The sequence below is a fragment of the Monopterus albus genome, unplaced genomic scaffold, assembly GCF_001952655.1.
Source record: "Monopterus albus unplaced genomic scaffold, M_albus_1.0 scaffold1.1, whole genome shotgun sequence".
Lineage (NCBI taxonomy): Eukaryota > Metazoa > Chordata > Actinopteri > Synbranchiformes > Synbranchidae > Monopterus > Monopterus albus.
This window is the reverse complement of record NW_018127881.1, coordinates 233332-247749: the sequence shown is the minus strand read 5'-3', so window position 1 is coordinate 247749 and position 14418 is coordinate 233332. Positions and strand designations below refer to the sequence as shown.

Below are 14418 nucleotides of genomic sequence, written 5' to 3'. Positions count from 1 at the left end.
ATTCTGTGTTTTTCTGTCAATATGGGGTGCTGTGTGTACATTAATGAGGAAAAAAATGAACTTAAATGATTTTAGCATATGGCTGCAATATAACAAAGAGTGAAAAATTTAAGGGGGTCTGAATACTTTCCGTACCCACTGTATGTTACCAGCCTGTGTACCAAAAGACCTGTCAGTTGTTTTGGTAGCAAATGCAGGTTCCAGATTATGTTGGCGCTATATACAGTATGTTTGTTTACATTTAGATCATAGACTGTCTTTAACATAATGACCATCCTTTGTTGCCATAAAAGCCATAATGAAAACAATGCCATGGGAGGTTAATGCACTTTATCTCTCACTACATTAAGACTTCCAGTGAGTTCCGAGGAGAGGCGCATCTGGTCTGGGTTAAAGTGAGGAGCACAGAGAGATATTTAAAACCCTGTCAAGACTCTCACACACATCCTTCTATCTGTCACATGTGTGATGTTGTACATTGACCAAATGTGTGTGTGTTTGTTTTTAAAGCAGAATAACATGCTTTAAAACACAGTGGTTCTTAAGTCATCATGCTGTGTCAGCACATCCAGACCTTTAGAAAAGGTGCTTTTTCAACAGCAGGTTTGAACAGAAAGCAAAAGACACTTGTTAAATTTATTAAGTGTAGGATTAGAACTGATTAAAGTGGACTTTGCAGTGGAAATTTACCAGACCTAACAGCCTGTGCATCTCCTTCAGGCCATAACCACTGCAAGGGCTAGTACTGTTTTTCCAAAACAATCCAGCAACCAAACATCCTGTAGAGTTGCTACATTCTGCCTATGCAGTCAGTGCTTATGAAAGACAGGTGCATACCTGCACTTTTAGATATGGCAATGCGCCACTGCCCTCTGTGGTATCGATACCCATGAATAATCACCCACAGCTGCACAGCACAGCAGCAGCTCCAGACATCAGCACTGAGAGGACAAAGGTACAACAAAGTGGAGAGGGAAGACACTCCCATGATTAAATGTCGCAGATTTTCCTTCCAATTTGATCAATATGGAGAAACAGACCATATTTTCATCTTTTCTCACAGAAGTTGCTGGCTCCCATGAAAACACCAGCCACAAGCCTATGAAGATGTAAAGCTTTAAAACGAGGCAGAAACGTAAAGTTTCAGATTTTAAAACATGTTACATAATTTCCTAAAGCACCCTGGAACTGCAGTTTTTAGCAAACATTACTCAAAAGTGCATTTATTTGGGACTATTTACAACTGTGGACTGATAAACATTGGTGCTCGGTGCCAGTGACCCTTGAAAGCCAAACAATGTCTACTCAAGATCCCACATCACCAGATGCATAGGCCTTTGAGCAGTTTCATTTAGCTACAGAGATAAAATGCTTCATTGTAACACAAGAAGAAAAGCAACGTATTGAGAAAATTTAGAAAAATTAAGAATTTGTGATACAGAGATGTGCTTTTTTTTCTTCTTACCTAACTTATGTCAGGACTTCTCAGATTTGTCTTGTGAGCCCTTAATGTCCTTTGGTAACCACTGTATTTATGGCACTAGACAATGGATGTGGGTTTCACTCAAAATAAATTAAGTGATATGTCATTCACTGAAACACTGTGGCTCACTGATGAGTTTTTAATAAATGCAGGTCTGTGGCACAGAAAAATAGGATATCCTTTAATGTCTCCACTGGAAACAATCCAGGTTCCTAACAGTGTTACATCTATAAAATGAAGACTTTGTATAAGCATTGAAGATGATGAGATGCTCATCTGGAGCTCAGTGGTCTTGGTGAACTGAGCTCCCTCTATGTTTCACTCACTGTATCTCAGCAGCAGGAAGTCTTCCACTTTGAGAGGCCCCAGTTGAGTGCAGCGGCTGCGTGCCAGGATGTGGTGCATGGCTGGCTGAGTTTGGAGCCTTGGTGCTAGGTGACGGCTTGTTGAAAATCCCAGTCCTGAATAAACGGCCTGGATTATACACAGGGCAGGTCAGCAACTAAGACAGACGAACAGGCTGAAGAGCTCATTGCTGATGCCCGTTGTTCTTCAAGAGAGAAATACGGCTTAATATATGAAACACAGTGCAGCCTTAAGCTCTGGAATTTTTCCAGTTTACTTCACCCTGTATTTAGTCAATTATTTACTACAACAAACCTGAATCCTACTTTCAAAACTCTGCCTTCTAAGTGAAGCAAGATCAAAGCCTCAGAAAAGTGTCTTCACTGGATTCTCATTGCATTGATCTACACGCAGTTCAATTCAGAAGCATGTGAATTATTCATGCAGGAGGAACATGCCCAGGAGGCCCAGACACCGTTCTGGTTCAATATATGTCCTGTATCACCCATATTCTGATCCAGCAGGATAGTTGTTGGGCTTCTACTCAGTGATGGAATAAACAACCAATTAGGAGAGGCCAGGGCAGTGACCCGAGCAGAGCAGAGCTTGTAGCTGATATGTCCTTTACCACTAATGTGCATCTAAACCACTGCAGTAAGTATCACATGTTTAAAAAAAAAAAAACTGCAATCGTTTTGAAAACTGCTACAGCTCCAATCCACAGACAGTAAATTCATGTGTACTGTGCTCATGTGTTCTATGATCTTTGAACTCGACTATCCTCGTCTTTAGCTATACAGCTCTTATATTACTAAAAGTATAAGTGAGGTATTTTAGTCCCTATCTGTCAGTGCAGTAATTTGTACAGTGGATAAAACTGTCTGCAGTATCTCTGTACCATAACATGTAAATTTTAAACAAATGTGCACTTTTCCTTCTTGGCCACATGAAAATTGTTGTCATAGGCACCTAGACACAGTTTGTCTTCTTAATTAGCATACAGGGTTTTGCCTGTACTGACAAAAATGTTCATTGGTGTCAGGCAGCCTTTCAGCACTATTGCATGCTAATGGCAATTACTGGTAGAGACCCTGGAGTGACAGAATTCACAGTGACGTGAAATGAAAAGACAGTGTGGATGAGACAATGCCACTGGTCTTACCCATCTTCCTTTGCATGATGGTTTGTTAGTGTGACATGTATGTAACCTCACAGCCCAGACACTGTTTCACTAAGTGGACCTTCATATAAGATGACAGTCTGGTTACTGAGGCTAGGCCGTGGACCGCTGAACATGCACTGTATGTTTGTGTGTGAGAGACAAACATGCACACTTTTACATACAGAACACAGCGGTGTTCAGAGAAGTTAGAGTAAATAAAAAAAATCTGGACTAAATTGCATAAAGAGCATTCCCAGCTGTTCTCTACCAAAACATAGAGAGCAGCTGATTTAGAAAAATAACTGGTCATCTTTGTAGAAAATAAATTAAGGCTGTGTCGTGCAGACATTCAGTGGAAAACTAATCTTACTAGCTTCCTAAATTTCTAAAGGAACACTGAGTCTCTTCATGGGAACATATTTGCAAATAAGGGCTCTATTCTTTTACATCTGTTGTACAATCTTGGCAAATATTTTCCCATTATACTGGTGCCTTTTCATGTATTCAAGCACCCTTCTGAAGTAACTTTACAGTACAACTTCATAAGGGACTGTGTTACTAAAAACAATGTATGACAAGTCACGTCCTTTTGCCTCAGGCTCAGAAAATAGCCTCTTGATCAGAAGGAGGCATTCTGTAAAATGTCAGAAAGTAAACAACCACGCACTTCACAGTCTTGAAAGCAAGTGGCTGCATCAGAAATGGACTGGCTGGCCATCCATCTCTTTGTGTGTGTCCACCCTTATAAAGCTTTAATAAAACACCAGGGTGTTGTGAGAGTGGGTGGTTGGGGGAGTTCTCCCTCAAGAATGAGGATGCCTTCTAAGCAGTCTGCGTGACACAGAGAGGAGAGGGGTGGAGGGGGCTGTAGACGGGAGGAATGATCGGCGAAGGAACAGCTGAACACAAAAAGAAGAACACAGAACCAAAGAGGCATGGCAGGCCGGGGCTCAGGGGTTGAATGCTGAAACGTGTTTGTAGTAAAGAGGATTTAGACTGGGAGACAGAAAGAAAACAAGTGGGCAGTGAACTCAGCGGTGATGCAATTACTGAGCTCAGACCAGAGAAAGAAAGAGAGAGGCAGGGAAAGCTATTGATTAGCCTACAGCGATTATTGGCCAATAAAAATAGCTATGCATGTGTCTTTTTCCACAGCTCTTCACATGTAAAAACACTACAACGAACATGTCTGACACCAACACTTGTGAAAGTCATAGAAGAAAAATGTAAATATAACATCTACACTGCCTCTAAATGTATACATAATCAATAAATAGTATAGAAATCCTGTCCTTTGACACTTTATCAGCAATACCACAGCCTCTATTTGGAGGCATAAACCACATTTTAAGTGTGAATGTGCTCAGTAAAATAACTGGAAGTGTTTTGCTAAATAAAGAGCCCCCATTTTTCCCAAAAGGGATCCAAATTTTAGACGAGCTTTGGGAGTTTTTGGCTGCTGTCCCAGCTACCGCTATTCATCTTCTCAAGCAGAAATGCACAAAAAAGGAAGTAGGGAATGACTGGACAGGATATCCAGTTTCCCAGAAGCATGGGGGAGCACACATTCTGTGTCACTGAGTCAGTGCGCTCACAGGAAAGTCAGCATTCGTCATAGCCAACCTAACCAAGCAGACAGAGGCATGTTAAAATGCCTCTCTGGTTGAATCATGATGGCAAACAGAAGCAAGTGGTTGCTTGGCATGTCTCCAGCCAAGCCGGCTGGCAGACACATGGTTGGTCCCTGGACGCTGCAGTGAGTCCTCAAGGAAATGTGATTAATCTGACTAAAGAATAACAATTGGTGGAGAATGGGCCAATGACTTTCCCCAGATGTATGTGAGAACCAGGTTTAGCTCAGTTCACGTCTTTTGTGTTACCAAAATGCTGAGCAACTATGAAATCCTTCATGTGAAATATGTATAAACCTATCACCATGTTGTCTGTCGACTCTCCGCTATAGGCCTATGTGACACTGATGACACACACAAGACAAAAAAAGTCACACTACTAAGTTAGAGTCACAAAATGATGGGTACGTCACATGAAAACAGCTTCCCCATCCTGCCAATCAGGTCATATCTGAGAGTTGACCAATTTGGCACTACATTAGAACATGTTCTTGGCTTATAGCATAAGCTGCAAGTAGGAAATAATCTAATGTGGGTATGGCGTGACACTGTACTTATTTTCACTTTGGTCTTATTTCCCACTGCTTCAGGCCCCACAGCTTCTGGTTAGGTAATACTGACATAACAGAAAAGGGGGCCCACAGAAACAGTCTTCATGGCTTGTAATCTCTTACTACTTCCCTGCAAATGCATAACAGGCTATATCACAAATATACCAGGATCCTGGCAAAAAAGAAAGACTACATTACTATAATGCATATATATATAGTTATAGCTACGTTTTAAATTGCCAGCTCAGTGGAGTAACCATCAACAGGCTCTTGCTTTCACATCAGTGGCCTCGGGTGTTAAGTCACTCACTTTTTCTTGTACTCATCCCTCTCCCGCTTGACTTTGGCCAGCACGTTATACAGAGCCCTCAATTCTGGGGTGATGGTGTCTATTTGGACCCCAACTCCGTCTGGATGCGTCCAGGTCACCCCCGGCCCATGCAGGGTCTCAAAGCGCTCCCCATGCCTCCGGACGTGGGTGAAGCTCCAGATGGTGCCCGGCAGTCGCGACTCCGGACCGTCTGTCTGCACGGCAACTTCACGGGTGTAAAGGTAGTGGAATTGCGGTCTCTGCAGAGCTTGCTGTAGTTGGCTCTCCAGCAGTTTGTTTCTCCTCTCCAGTTCATGGACTTTAGCAAGGAAGCAGCGGAATCGCATATTGAGGGTTTTCAGCACATGGATGTTGGAGCCCAGGTCATTTCGCAGGGCGCTGGTCACCGCGCCCGAGCCGGTGGGCGCGTTGCTGACCGGACCGGGCGGAGTATCGGAGAAAAACAGCGAGTTCATGCTGGTAAACATCAACACTTGGTAATCCAACTATGGCTCTATCTGCGTTCGGATGCAACAACATAAACCTTTCTTTATCTCTGCATATTCATTCACAGTCCCACTCCCCCGGTTTCTCCTCACAATGCAGATGCTGAGCGCGACTGAGAGGCTGAAGACAGGGTGACCATCACTGTCCCTGCTGGATGTTTACCCCAAGATACTAACACAGACCCCTGTAGCATGGGTGTTCACAATCACTGAAACCCCGACAGTCCTTTGAGTGGCACCGAGGACATCATCTTCTGAAGTAATGAAAGGTTTGACGCAGACCGCAATAGGCAGCAGCATTCGTTCCCGTCACCCTCATCTCCCCGTTTGTCTTTGCGTTGTCAGGACCTGCTGATGCTCTGCGGGTTCATATAGCCGGCCGACAGCGGAAAATAATCCACCTTCTTTCCCAGTCATTCCCCTTTTATTGTGGCTTTATTCATTCTCCATGTGGGGCGGTGGGACGGCAGGATGCAGGACCGCAGAGCCCGGCCTCTCCTTGGTGTGCACGGATCATGTTGCAAAGTGCTAAACTAGGCACTATCACCTACATCGGCCCCTCCCACATCCCTCCTTCTCTCACACCCAGAGACGGCAATGACAGGGCTCAGTATTGACTGAAGTCACAGACACAAGGCCAATAAACAGGACTGGATTAATAGATAACAATTCCCCTTCATTTCATTGATGTTTTACGCATTAATGTATGGATAATTAAACTGATGAATCGTTGGTCAGAATAAGAAAGGCATCAGTGACAAACTTTAATCACAGCTAAAAGTCTATAGCATAATTTTAATGACTATTCAGTGTAGTATATATGCTGTTTTTCTATAGGCTATGTTGTGCGCTCACAAACCTTCAGAGACAAATACAAACTATATATAGACCTACATGCATTAAAACACACAAAGCGCATTTCTGTGGACAAGGCACTGTAAAGTAGCCTGTAGGCTAAAGCTTACTAATTTCAATTAAGTGTTTTTTTTTTATTTTTTTCTTATTTGCTCAACCTACGGACCATGAGCCCATTGTGCACATGGTTATGCAGCTTTGTAATATTAATTAGACATGTATATTTAGAATCAAAATTCAAAAACGGACTCATACACTTGGAGACGGATAAGGGCCGCATATAAGCTCCAATAATAGCCTGGATCTTTGAGCAATTTGTAAATTTGGGTCTGACTGTAGGGTCATGTAGACCTACTTGCATGCTTTTGCTTTGGTTCAAGGGCCACAAAGAGGGTTAATCCGTTCGCAGAACCCTAATCCCTATGGCAGACACAGATATAGAATGAATTTATAGAGGCACGGTATGGAAAATGTCGTTTTTAATTAAATAATTCACTAAAATAGCTAGCTAAAATGCCCGATGACAGTATGCTGCTTAAACATATGGGCCCCAAATCAAATAATCTTAATTTATCTGTTTTTTAAAATAAAATTGTAACTCATTATTGCAATTTTGTAGGGCCCTAGTCTGTAATAGTCTGTCAAAAACATGTTATTTGATTTTGTCCGATTTATGAGTAACATTAGAAATAACACTAGCTGAGCTAACACGACTCTCAACTTATGTAAACATTTATTTAGGAGCAGCAACATATTAACAATGCCAATGAATTACAAGTATTTTTAATGAAAAGTCTTTTCCCCCTTTTTTTATTTTTAGTCAGGCACTACACAGTCAGCTTCACCAAACCAAACATTTGGGGTCCTTTTACTTCACGTGTGCGACTGTTGCTGTAGCATCGTGAGAGGTGACCATGCCGAAATCAAAGAGGGATAAGAAAAGTAAGCAGATAAACGTTCAAATTATATCACGTACGAATACATTAAGTGGTTAAACATGGTAACTTGTTTGTACTTGAGCGCTGTACGTGAAAACTTAAAATTGAGGGAACAAGCCAACTTTAGCTTATCATTCCGAGGGAAACGGCACTTAACATAAGCATAGAGCCATAAGCATAAACTTTATTGCCAAGTATTATTAAAAATACAAGGAATTTGACAAATAACGTCACTACGGTGAAGCGTCCGATTTGTAGGTTTCATAAATATCGAAATGAGTTTCAGACCATAATTAGCTTCTCTGGGATAATGTGGTATGTTAAATATTTGACAGTTGTAGAGTTGATCTAATGTTATCTGACCTGAGAAAATGCAGTGAAATTCCCTTTTTGCGTAAATAAAGGTTGAGCAAATTTGTGCAGTGGACTTTAAACCGCTTCAAGGCTTTAACTTGGATGTCTAACGCTAAGAATTGGGCACATATTGTCATTTTACTTTGCCCCTATCACGATGGTAACAGCTACTGCTGACTGATTTCAGTGAAGCTTAACGTTTTAGCAGACTGACAGCTTTTAAATGATCTTTCCTTTAGTTTCTTTAACGAAAACCGCCAAGAAAGGACTGGAGTTAAAACAGAAATTAATCGAGGAGGTGAGTGTCTTATACTCTGGTCTCATGTCAGCTATACAGTATATTTGCTGTGCTAACCTGTGTTAGCTGAAGCTATTGACATGGTTAAAATTAAATCCTCAACTTGTTTGTCTTTTTAGTTACGGAAATGTGTGGACACCTACAGAAACCTGTTTGTATTCTCTGTGGCCAATATGAGGAACAACAAACTGAAAGACATCAGGACAGCGTGGAAACACAGCAGGTATGGTACCTTAACCAGCCTGTTGGTTTGACAGGCTGGTAATCTAGAGTTGTGTCAAAGACCACTTCAGTTTTGCTGAACACTGGTTGAGTTCAGAGAATTTAGAGGAGCACTCTGCCACTTTTGCACTTGAAGGTCAGTTTACTCATCATACTTGTGAAAACATAAAAGTTACTCTGGAGGGAGTGAGGTAGTCTTGGACACTACAAATTTATATCAGACTGCTTGTGTTAATAATTTAGGACAGAGTTTGAAAACTATGGCCATTTACTAGTCAGGAGGATCTAATTTAAAATGTTCTCAAGTTGCATCATGGGAATTATAGGTAGCTTGACCTAAATTAGGGACTAAATGTCACGTCTTGGTCTCTTGTACTTCAGTTTTGACAGTTTCTTATATGTTTTCCACTTCATTCAGTTTTAAAAAAGTTACCACTGGAATACCCCTTTAACAGATGTCACAAGAAACTGTTTAACTACTTTTCTCTGTTCCACAGATTCTTCTTTGGCAAAAATAAAGTCATGACGGTTGCCTTGGGTAAAGGAGAAACAGATGAATACAAAGATAATTTGCACAAGGTAGATGAGATCCTAAAGAGTGGTGTGAAGATAAAAAAATATAACCACAGTAATCTGTTGCACATATTTTAAATCTCTTTATTGACTTTGATGACTTTGACTTTGATCATATGCAGGTCAGCAAATGTTTACGAGGAGAAGTGGGCATACTATTCACAAATAAAACAAAGGATGAGGTCCAAGAGTAAGTAAAGCTTCACTGCCTAGACCATGGCTGCAGTCATACATCCATACATTTTCTAAATGATGTTCTCTCTTGATAGGTATTTCAGTCATTTCAAAGAAATGGACTATGCACGGGCAGGCAACCAAGCACAGATGGACATAACCCTGGATGAGGGACCCCTGGAACAGTTTACTCACTCAATGGAGCCTCAGTTGAGGCAGTTGGGACTTCCCACTGCTCTCAAGAAAGGCAAGATTAAAGATGTTTGAATGCAAAGATGAAAAATGGCCGTTGTCTCTTTAATAGTTGGATATAATGGTCAACATTTTTTCTACTGTTATCTTAGGAGTGGTAACACTGCTGAAGGACCATGAAGTGTGTAAGGAGGGAGATGTGCTGACTCCTGAGCAGGCTCGTATTTTGGTGAGTTCTTGAATGTTTCTCTTCCAGAAATGTTGACTGTGACACAGTACTTTGGTGTATGTGATTGACTGGTCAAATTGGCCCTGTGTTGTTTACAGAAACTCTTTGGTATTGAGATGGCAGAATTCAAGCTGCAGATCAAATGCATGTGGAATTCAGAAACGGGTGAATTTGAGAACATTGCTGGTGAGGAAGAGTCTATGCAGGATGATGAAGATGATGATGATGCAGAATGAAATCTCTGCTAGGACTTGTACACATCTGTTTTAAAAGTCTTTCTTTGTTAACCTTCAACACCAGAGGGACATGGATGATGAATCCATTCATTCTGGCTGCCTGTGCTGCCCCTGGAGTCTGTAATCTCTGTCCTTTGTTTAACTAAAATGATGAATTGGCTTTGGATGAAAATGTTAACAGCTGTGACTGGAGTCAAGTCAATGTTGACTCAATTTGTTCTGTCAACAAACCAACCCACTTGATGCATTTTATGTGTTTTATTTTTATTGTCAAAGTTTAATAAGGCAGATTACAGAAAAGGTCTTTTCATGAAAAAAAATCTTGCTTTTTTTTTTTTTTACATTTTTACATTTATACATTAACAATGATATGCTCTTACACATTAACACATACCAGTTTCCATTTGACCTACTGAAAAGAAAATTATGAATTCCATGTGTGATTTCAGGTAAATTTATAAGTATGCAACTATGGGGGTATAAGTATGTAACTATGGGGTTAGCAGATCTATTTTCGGTAACAGCTTGAATAATATTTGATCATTATGGGGGGAGGGTCCTCATCGAAAATAGTTGGGACACTCGTGGGCAACAAAGTTCCAGGCTTCAGTGAAGGCGGCCACCACTCTCTCATCCAGAGGACCCTCCTCTGCAGCTGCCAAGTTCTCCTGAAGCTGTGTCACGCTTGACATGCCAATGATGACTCCATCTCCCAGATCACCCTGTAACCGCAGATGATGCAGTAGTTAGAGAAAAATACCGACGTCAAATCACAACATGGTTTAGATGAGGACACATTAAATGGAATCACCTTTGGCCCTGCAGCATTGAGGTAAACAACTGACTAGACACTTTCAGATGGTGAAAGGTCTTGGACTTCAACAGTAGTTAATGATCAGCTATAATACTTACATTGTGAAAAAAGGTGATAATGAACTCTCAAATGGGGGCTTTGTACAGCTGAGCATGTGCAAATAATTCAGTAGTTTCATTTAGAGGGCCAATGATCCTAAAATTATGCCACTAATTATAGGCCAATACAAAAATTTGTAACAACAGAAATGGACAGTCTTACAAAGGATGGCGTTCAGGATGCATCATCATGTAATGTATTACTATTATTATAGTACTGACAAAAATGTGTTTCAAGTATTAAAAAATACAATACTGCATGATAAATTCACATCCAATTAGTTAAAGTCAATGTTGGCAATAGGCTTTTGAAATTCTACCTTGGTTTATCAGTCTGATTTATGGGGCCAGGGCAGGACCAGTCAGTGTACAGTAAATATATTAAAACAAAATATTGTGCAGGATAATACTGTACCTACCGATCTCATGTATTGTTATCTTCTCCAAATTAACAACTCATAACACAATCTCGTCACTGCCTGCATCCATGAACAGTGAACAACTGATACCTTGAGTTGAGAGTGGTGGTACATCCAGCGTATAGCTGCAGAAGTCAGGGTTGGTTTTTCTGAGCCGTACACCGACTCTAAGGCCTTCAGAACCACATCTATGCCCTGGAAATGACTTTGCTTCCAGTATCTTACACAAAAGAAGACAGTCATGGTTACCTTGTGTGCTTTATCAACAGACAAATGTGTGTAACTGCAGACATCCCCTAACATGCAACTGTTTAAACATACTTTTTCTTGGGAAAGCGTCAAATGCAAACGGCAGGTATTTTACCTGTCCCTGTATGTTGCAGCCCAGTTGTTACCAAAGAATCGTCCTTCAGGTTGGGATCCCTCTTTGTCTTTGTAATGATACTTCCCAGTCAGAAGGCCACCTGCCAGAGGTACAGTAACATTAGTATTCAAACACAGCTCATCTAAGGTTCTACTGTTTATGTTCTCAATGGTGTCACTCGCTAAAAATGAAGGATTTTCATGCTTCATTTTCAGATAAAGCTGTAGTTAATGTCAAAGCAATATGAGGGGTCTATAGCCATGCTAGCGGCTCTGTGAGGCTGTCCTTAAGCACTGTATTTACATTGGCACAGTTTTGCTTCATGCAGCAGAAAATGTTAATGTCAGTATGCTAACATGTTGATGTTTAGCAGGGGTAATGTTAACCACCTTTCACTACTTGTTTGGTGTGTTAGCATGCTAACATTTGCTAATTAGTACAAACACAAAGTACAGTTATGTTACTACGGTATACATTTTCAAATACCTAGCCATAAACTAGAATACTGAACAAATTCATAGTGTAACCAGATTATGACACTGGATGAAAATGTAAAGTCCTGAGAGGAACATGAATGTGTGCATAAAAACTTTTTATTATAATCCATCTAGTAGCTATTCATACACAGCATAAATGTAAACCTTCATTTTGGATCACCAAAATCATTAGGATTTATCCTGTGAAACCCATGAATTTCTGTGCAAAATTTCATGGCACTCATAGCAGTCCTTGAGATATTTCATTCTGCATTAAAGTGGTGGGCCAAAAGAACAACACTGCCACTCCTGAAGCTGTGTGCTAGCATGGCTAAAAAAGGACAAATAGGGTATGACGTGACATGCCACAGTTTGACAAGTGTTAAAACATCCCTGCAGTGTCAAACATTGATCACTAATTGTGTGTCTCTCCCTGTGAATGCACCATAGAAGAGACATACCTGCTAGAGGATTATATGCATAGAATCTCATCCCATAGTATCTCAGACATGGTAGCAACTCGGTCTCAACCTGTCTTGTAGTGGCATTGTACATCCCCTGTGAAATGTAACAGTCTGAGTTAGGAGTGTAAATAACAAAGAGATCAAGTGAACATATACTGTGAAGGATGCTGGATGTACTTGCACAATAGTATTTTCTTTTCAGGCAACACATTTCCAGCCCAGCTATGAGCATAGTAACATGATACTTCCCTCCATCATATGGAGGGAAGCAACACGGACAGGTATGGAGCGGCTTATTTATTCCCAGAGGATGACATCTGACTGGGAATTGAACTACTGGACTGTTTTACAAAGTGCCAGAATACCTGATAAACAGTAGGAGCAATCCAATTGTTGTGTCTGCAGATGCACACAATTTCAGCAACTTCCCATGATGCATAGTTTGACAGGCCAAACTCGATGAATTTTCCCTGTGGGTGATATTTTAACAGGCACACAATATTTTAAGGAAATACTGTCAAATAATCAGACACTATCAGTATCATGCCTTAAAGGAAAGATTTTCTGGAGTTTTAACTTATAGAAAAAGACGTCTCTGGTCTCTCAACCTCTTTGTGCAGGTCATTGCAAGCCTTAAGAGTATCCTGGATGGGAGTTTGGTGGTCAGGGGCATGGAGGTAGAAAAGGTCCACACAATCAGTTCGCAGGTTCTGAAGGGAGGTTTCCAGCTGGGAGCGCACACTCTCTGGCTTCAGTGTCTTCCCATTCCAGGGGTTGGCCTTGGTAGCTATTCTTACTGTCACACAGAAACAATGAATTTCAGGTGTGGCAATTCAAAGTTTGGTGCAGAAAACAGAACAGAGAACTGAAATCTGGGTTTCTTTCTTGCATACACAAATGTGTCATCAGAACACTGCAACAATTAGAAGTGCAATACAACTGCACACAACTTCAGCAACTTCCCATGATGCATAGTTTGACAGGCCAAATGGGGGGGGGGGGGGTTCCTACCCATAAATCCAAGCGAGTGCCAGGTGGCAATAAGCAGGTAACGTTAGGTTGGAGAGCCAGATTCATTGGTTCGCTTATGAGAAGTTAAGAGATGATATGATTTCTAGTACCTGTTTTAGGAAGGTTCATGTCTCCTATGACCGTCTCTGACTTCCCATCCACGTACATGAGAGCTGTGTCCACCTGGTTGTGTCCCCTGTCCAAGAAAGTCTTCACCATCTCCAGACTCTGTTTGGCATCAGCTCGGCCACCGAACGCCATAGTTCCCAACACGGACACCGGACACTTAGCGCCAGACGACGACATGTTTCGACGAGCCGCAAACGTCTGCAAATGTGTGAGCACGTCCTTGATAATGTGACTCTGTCGGAGCGTGCACACGCCTCTTGCTAAAGGCAACTGCATGTTATTATACAGCAGCGAGCAATACGACAAAGGTTAAAGGTCGAGCTGGAAGTGGTTTTAGGGAGTGTCGTAAAGTTCCTTCCTCGGTTTAAAACGGAGCATGTAGTGCAATAGGCTATAACTGGCTTCTTGACTTATTTGCTTGGCTGCAGTTGAGTTAGTGCAAAGTTCGTTTTCTGTGACTGTTTATTGACGGTTTAGACATGAAAGTTAATATTTGATCAAGTATCTTCGTTACATCATATGTAGGGCACTTGTCACGCTAGATGTGGCATGTAATTCTTATTTCTAAACACAAGGTGTCAGCA

The 14418-nt window shown here is 41.2% G+C and overlaps 4 protein-coding genes across 5 annotated transcripts in view; 2 read left to right on the top strand and 2 right to left on the bottom strand.

The window, feature by feature from the left end:
- The window catches only part of iffo2b (intermediate filament family orphan 2b), a 28660-nt gene extending 22043 nt beyond the window's left edge, over positions 1 to 6617 (bottom strand). For both annotated transcript variants that reach the window (XM_020599670.1, XM_020599747.1), the window contains exon 1: positions 5483 to 6617. In XM_020599670.1, the coding sequence (XP_020455326.1) occupies positions 5483 to 5970 (488 nt within the window). In that variant the 5' untranslated portion in view covers positions 5971 to 6617. The remainder of the gene's footprint in view (positions 1 to 5482) is intronic.
- Positions 6618 to 7693: 1076 nt separating this feature from the next.
- On the top strand, positions 7694 to 10318 carry mrto4 (MRT4 homolog, ribosome maturation factor). Its single transcript, XM_020602743.1, has 8 exons — positions 7694 to 7785; positions 8375 to 8433; positions 8553 to 8656; positions 9153 to 9234; positions 9351 to 9418; positions 9498 to 9649; positions 9747 to 9823; positions 9922 to 10318. The coding sequence occupies exons 1-8, from the start codon at positions 7758 to 7760 to the stop codon at positions 10057 to 10059; spliced, it is 708 nt and encodes a 235-aa protein (XP_020458399.1). The 5' UTR covers positions 7694 to 7757; the 3' UTR covers positions 10060 to 10318.
- Positions 10319 to 10424: 106 nt separating this feature from the next.
- On the bottom strand, positions 10425 to 14165 carry akr7a3 (aldo-keto reductase family 7, member A3 (aflatoxin aldehyde reductase)). The gene is made up of 7 exons (XM_020602619.1): positions 13816 to 14165; positions 13303 to 13490; positions 13060 to 13164; positions 12692 to 12788; positions 11755 to 11854; positions 11481 to 11610; positions 10425 to 10781 (listed from the first exon to the last, which is right to left on the bottom strand). The coding sequence occupies exons 1-7, from the start codon at positions 14108 to 14110 to the stop codon at positions 10620 to 10622; spliced, it is 1077 nt and encodes a 358-aa protein (XP_020458275.1). The 5' UTR covers positions 14111 to 14165; the 3' UTR covers positions 10425 to 10619.
- Positions 13698 to 14418, top strand: part of megf6b (multiple EGF-like-domains 6b) — a 64780-nt gene continuing 64059 nt past the window's right edge. The window contains exon 1 of the mRNA XM_020602037.1: positions 13698 to 13742. The gene's annotated coding sequence lies outside the window, so the exon portion shown is untranslated. The remainder of the gene's footprint in view (positions 13743 to 14418) is intronic.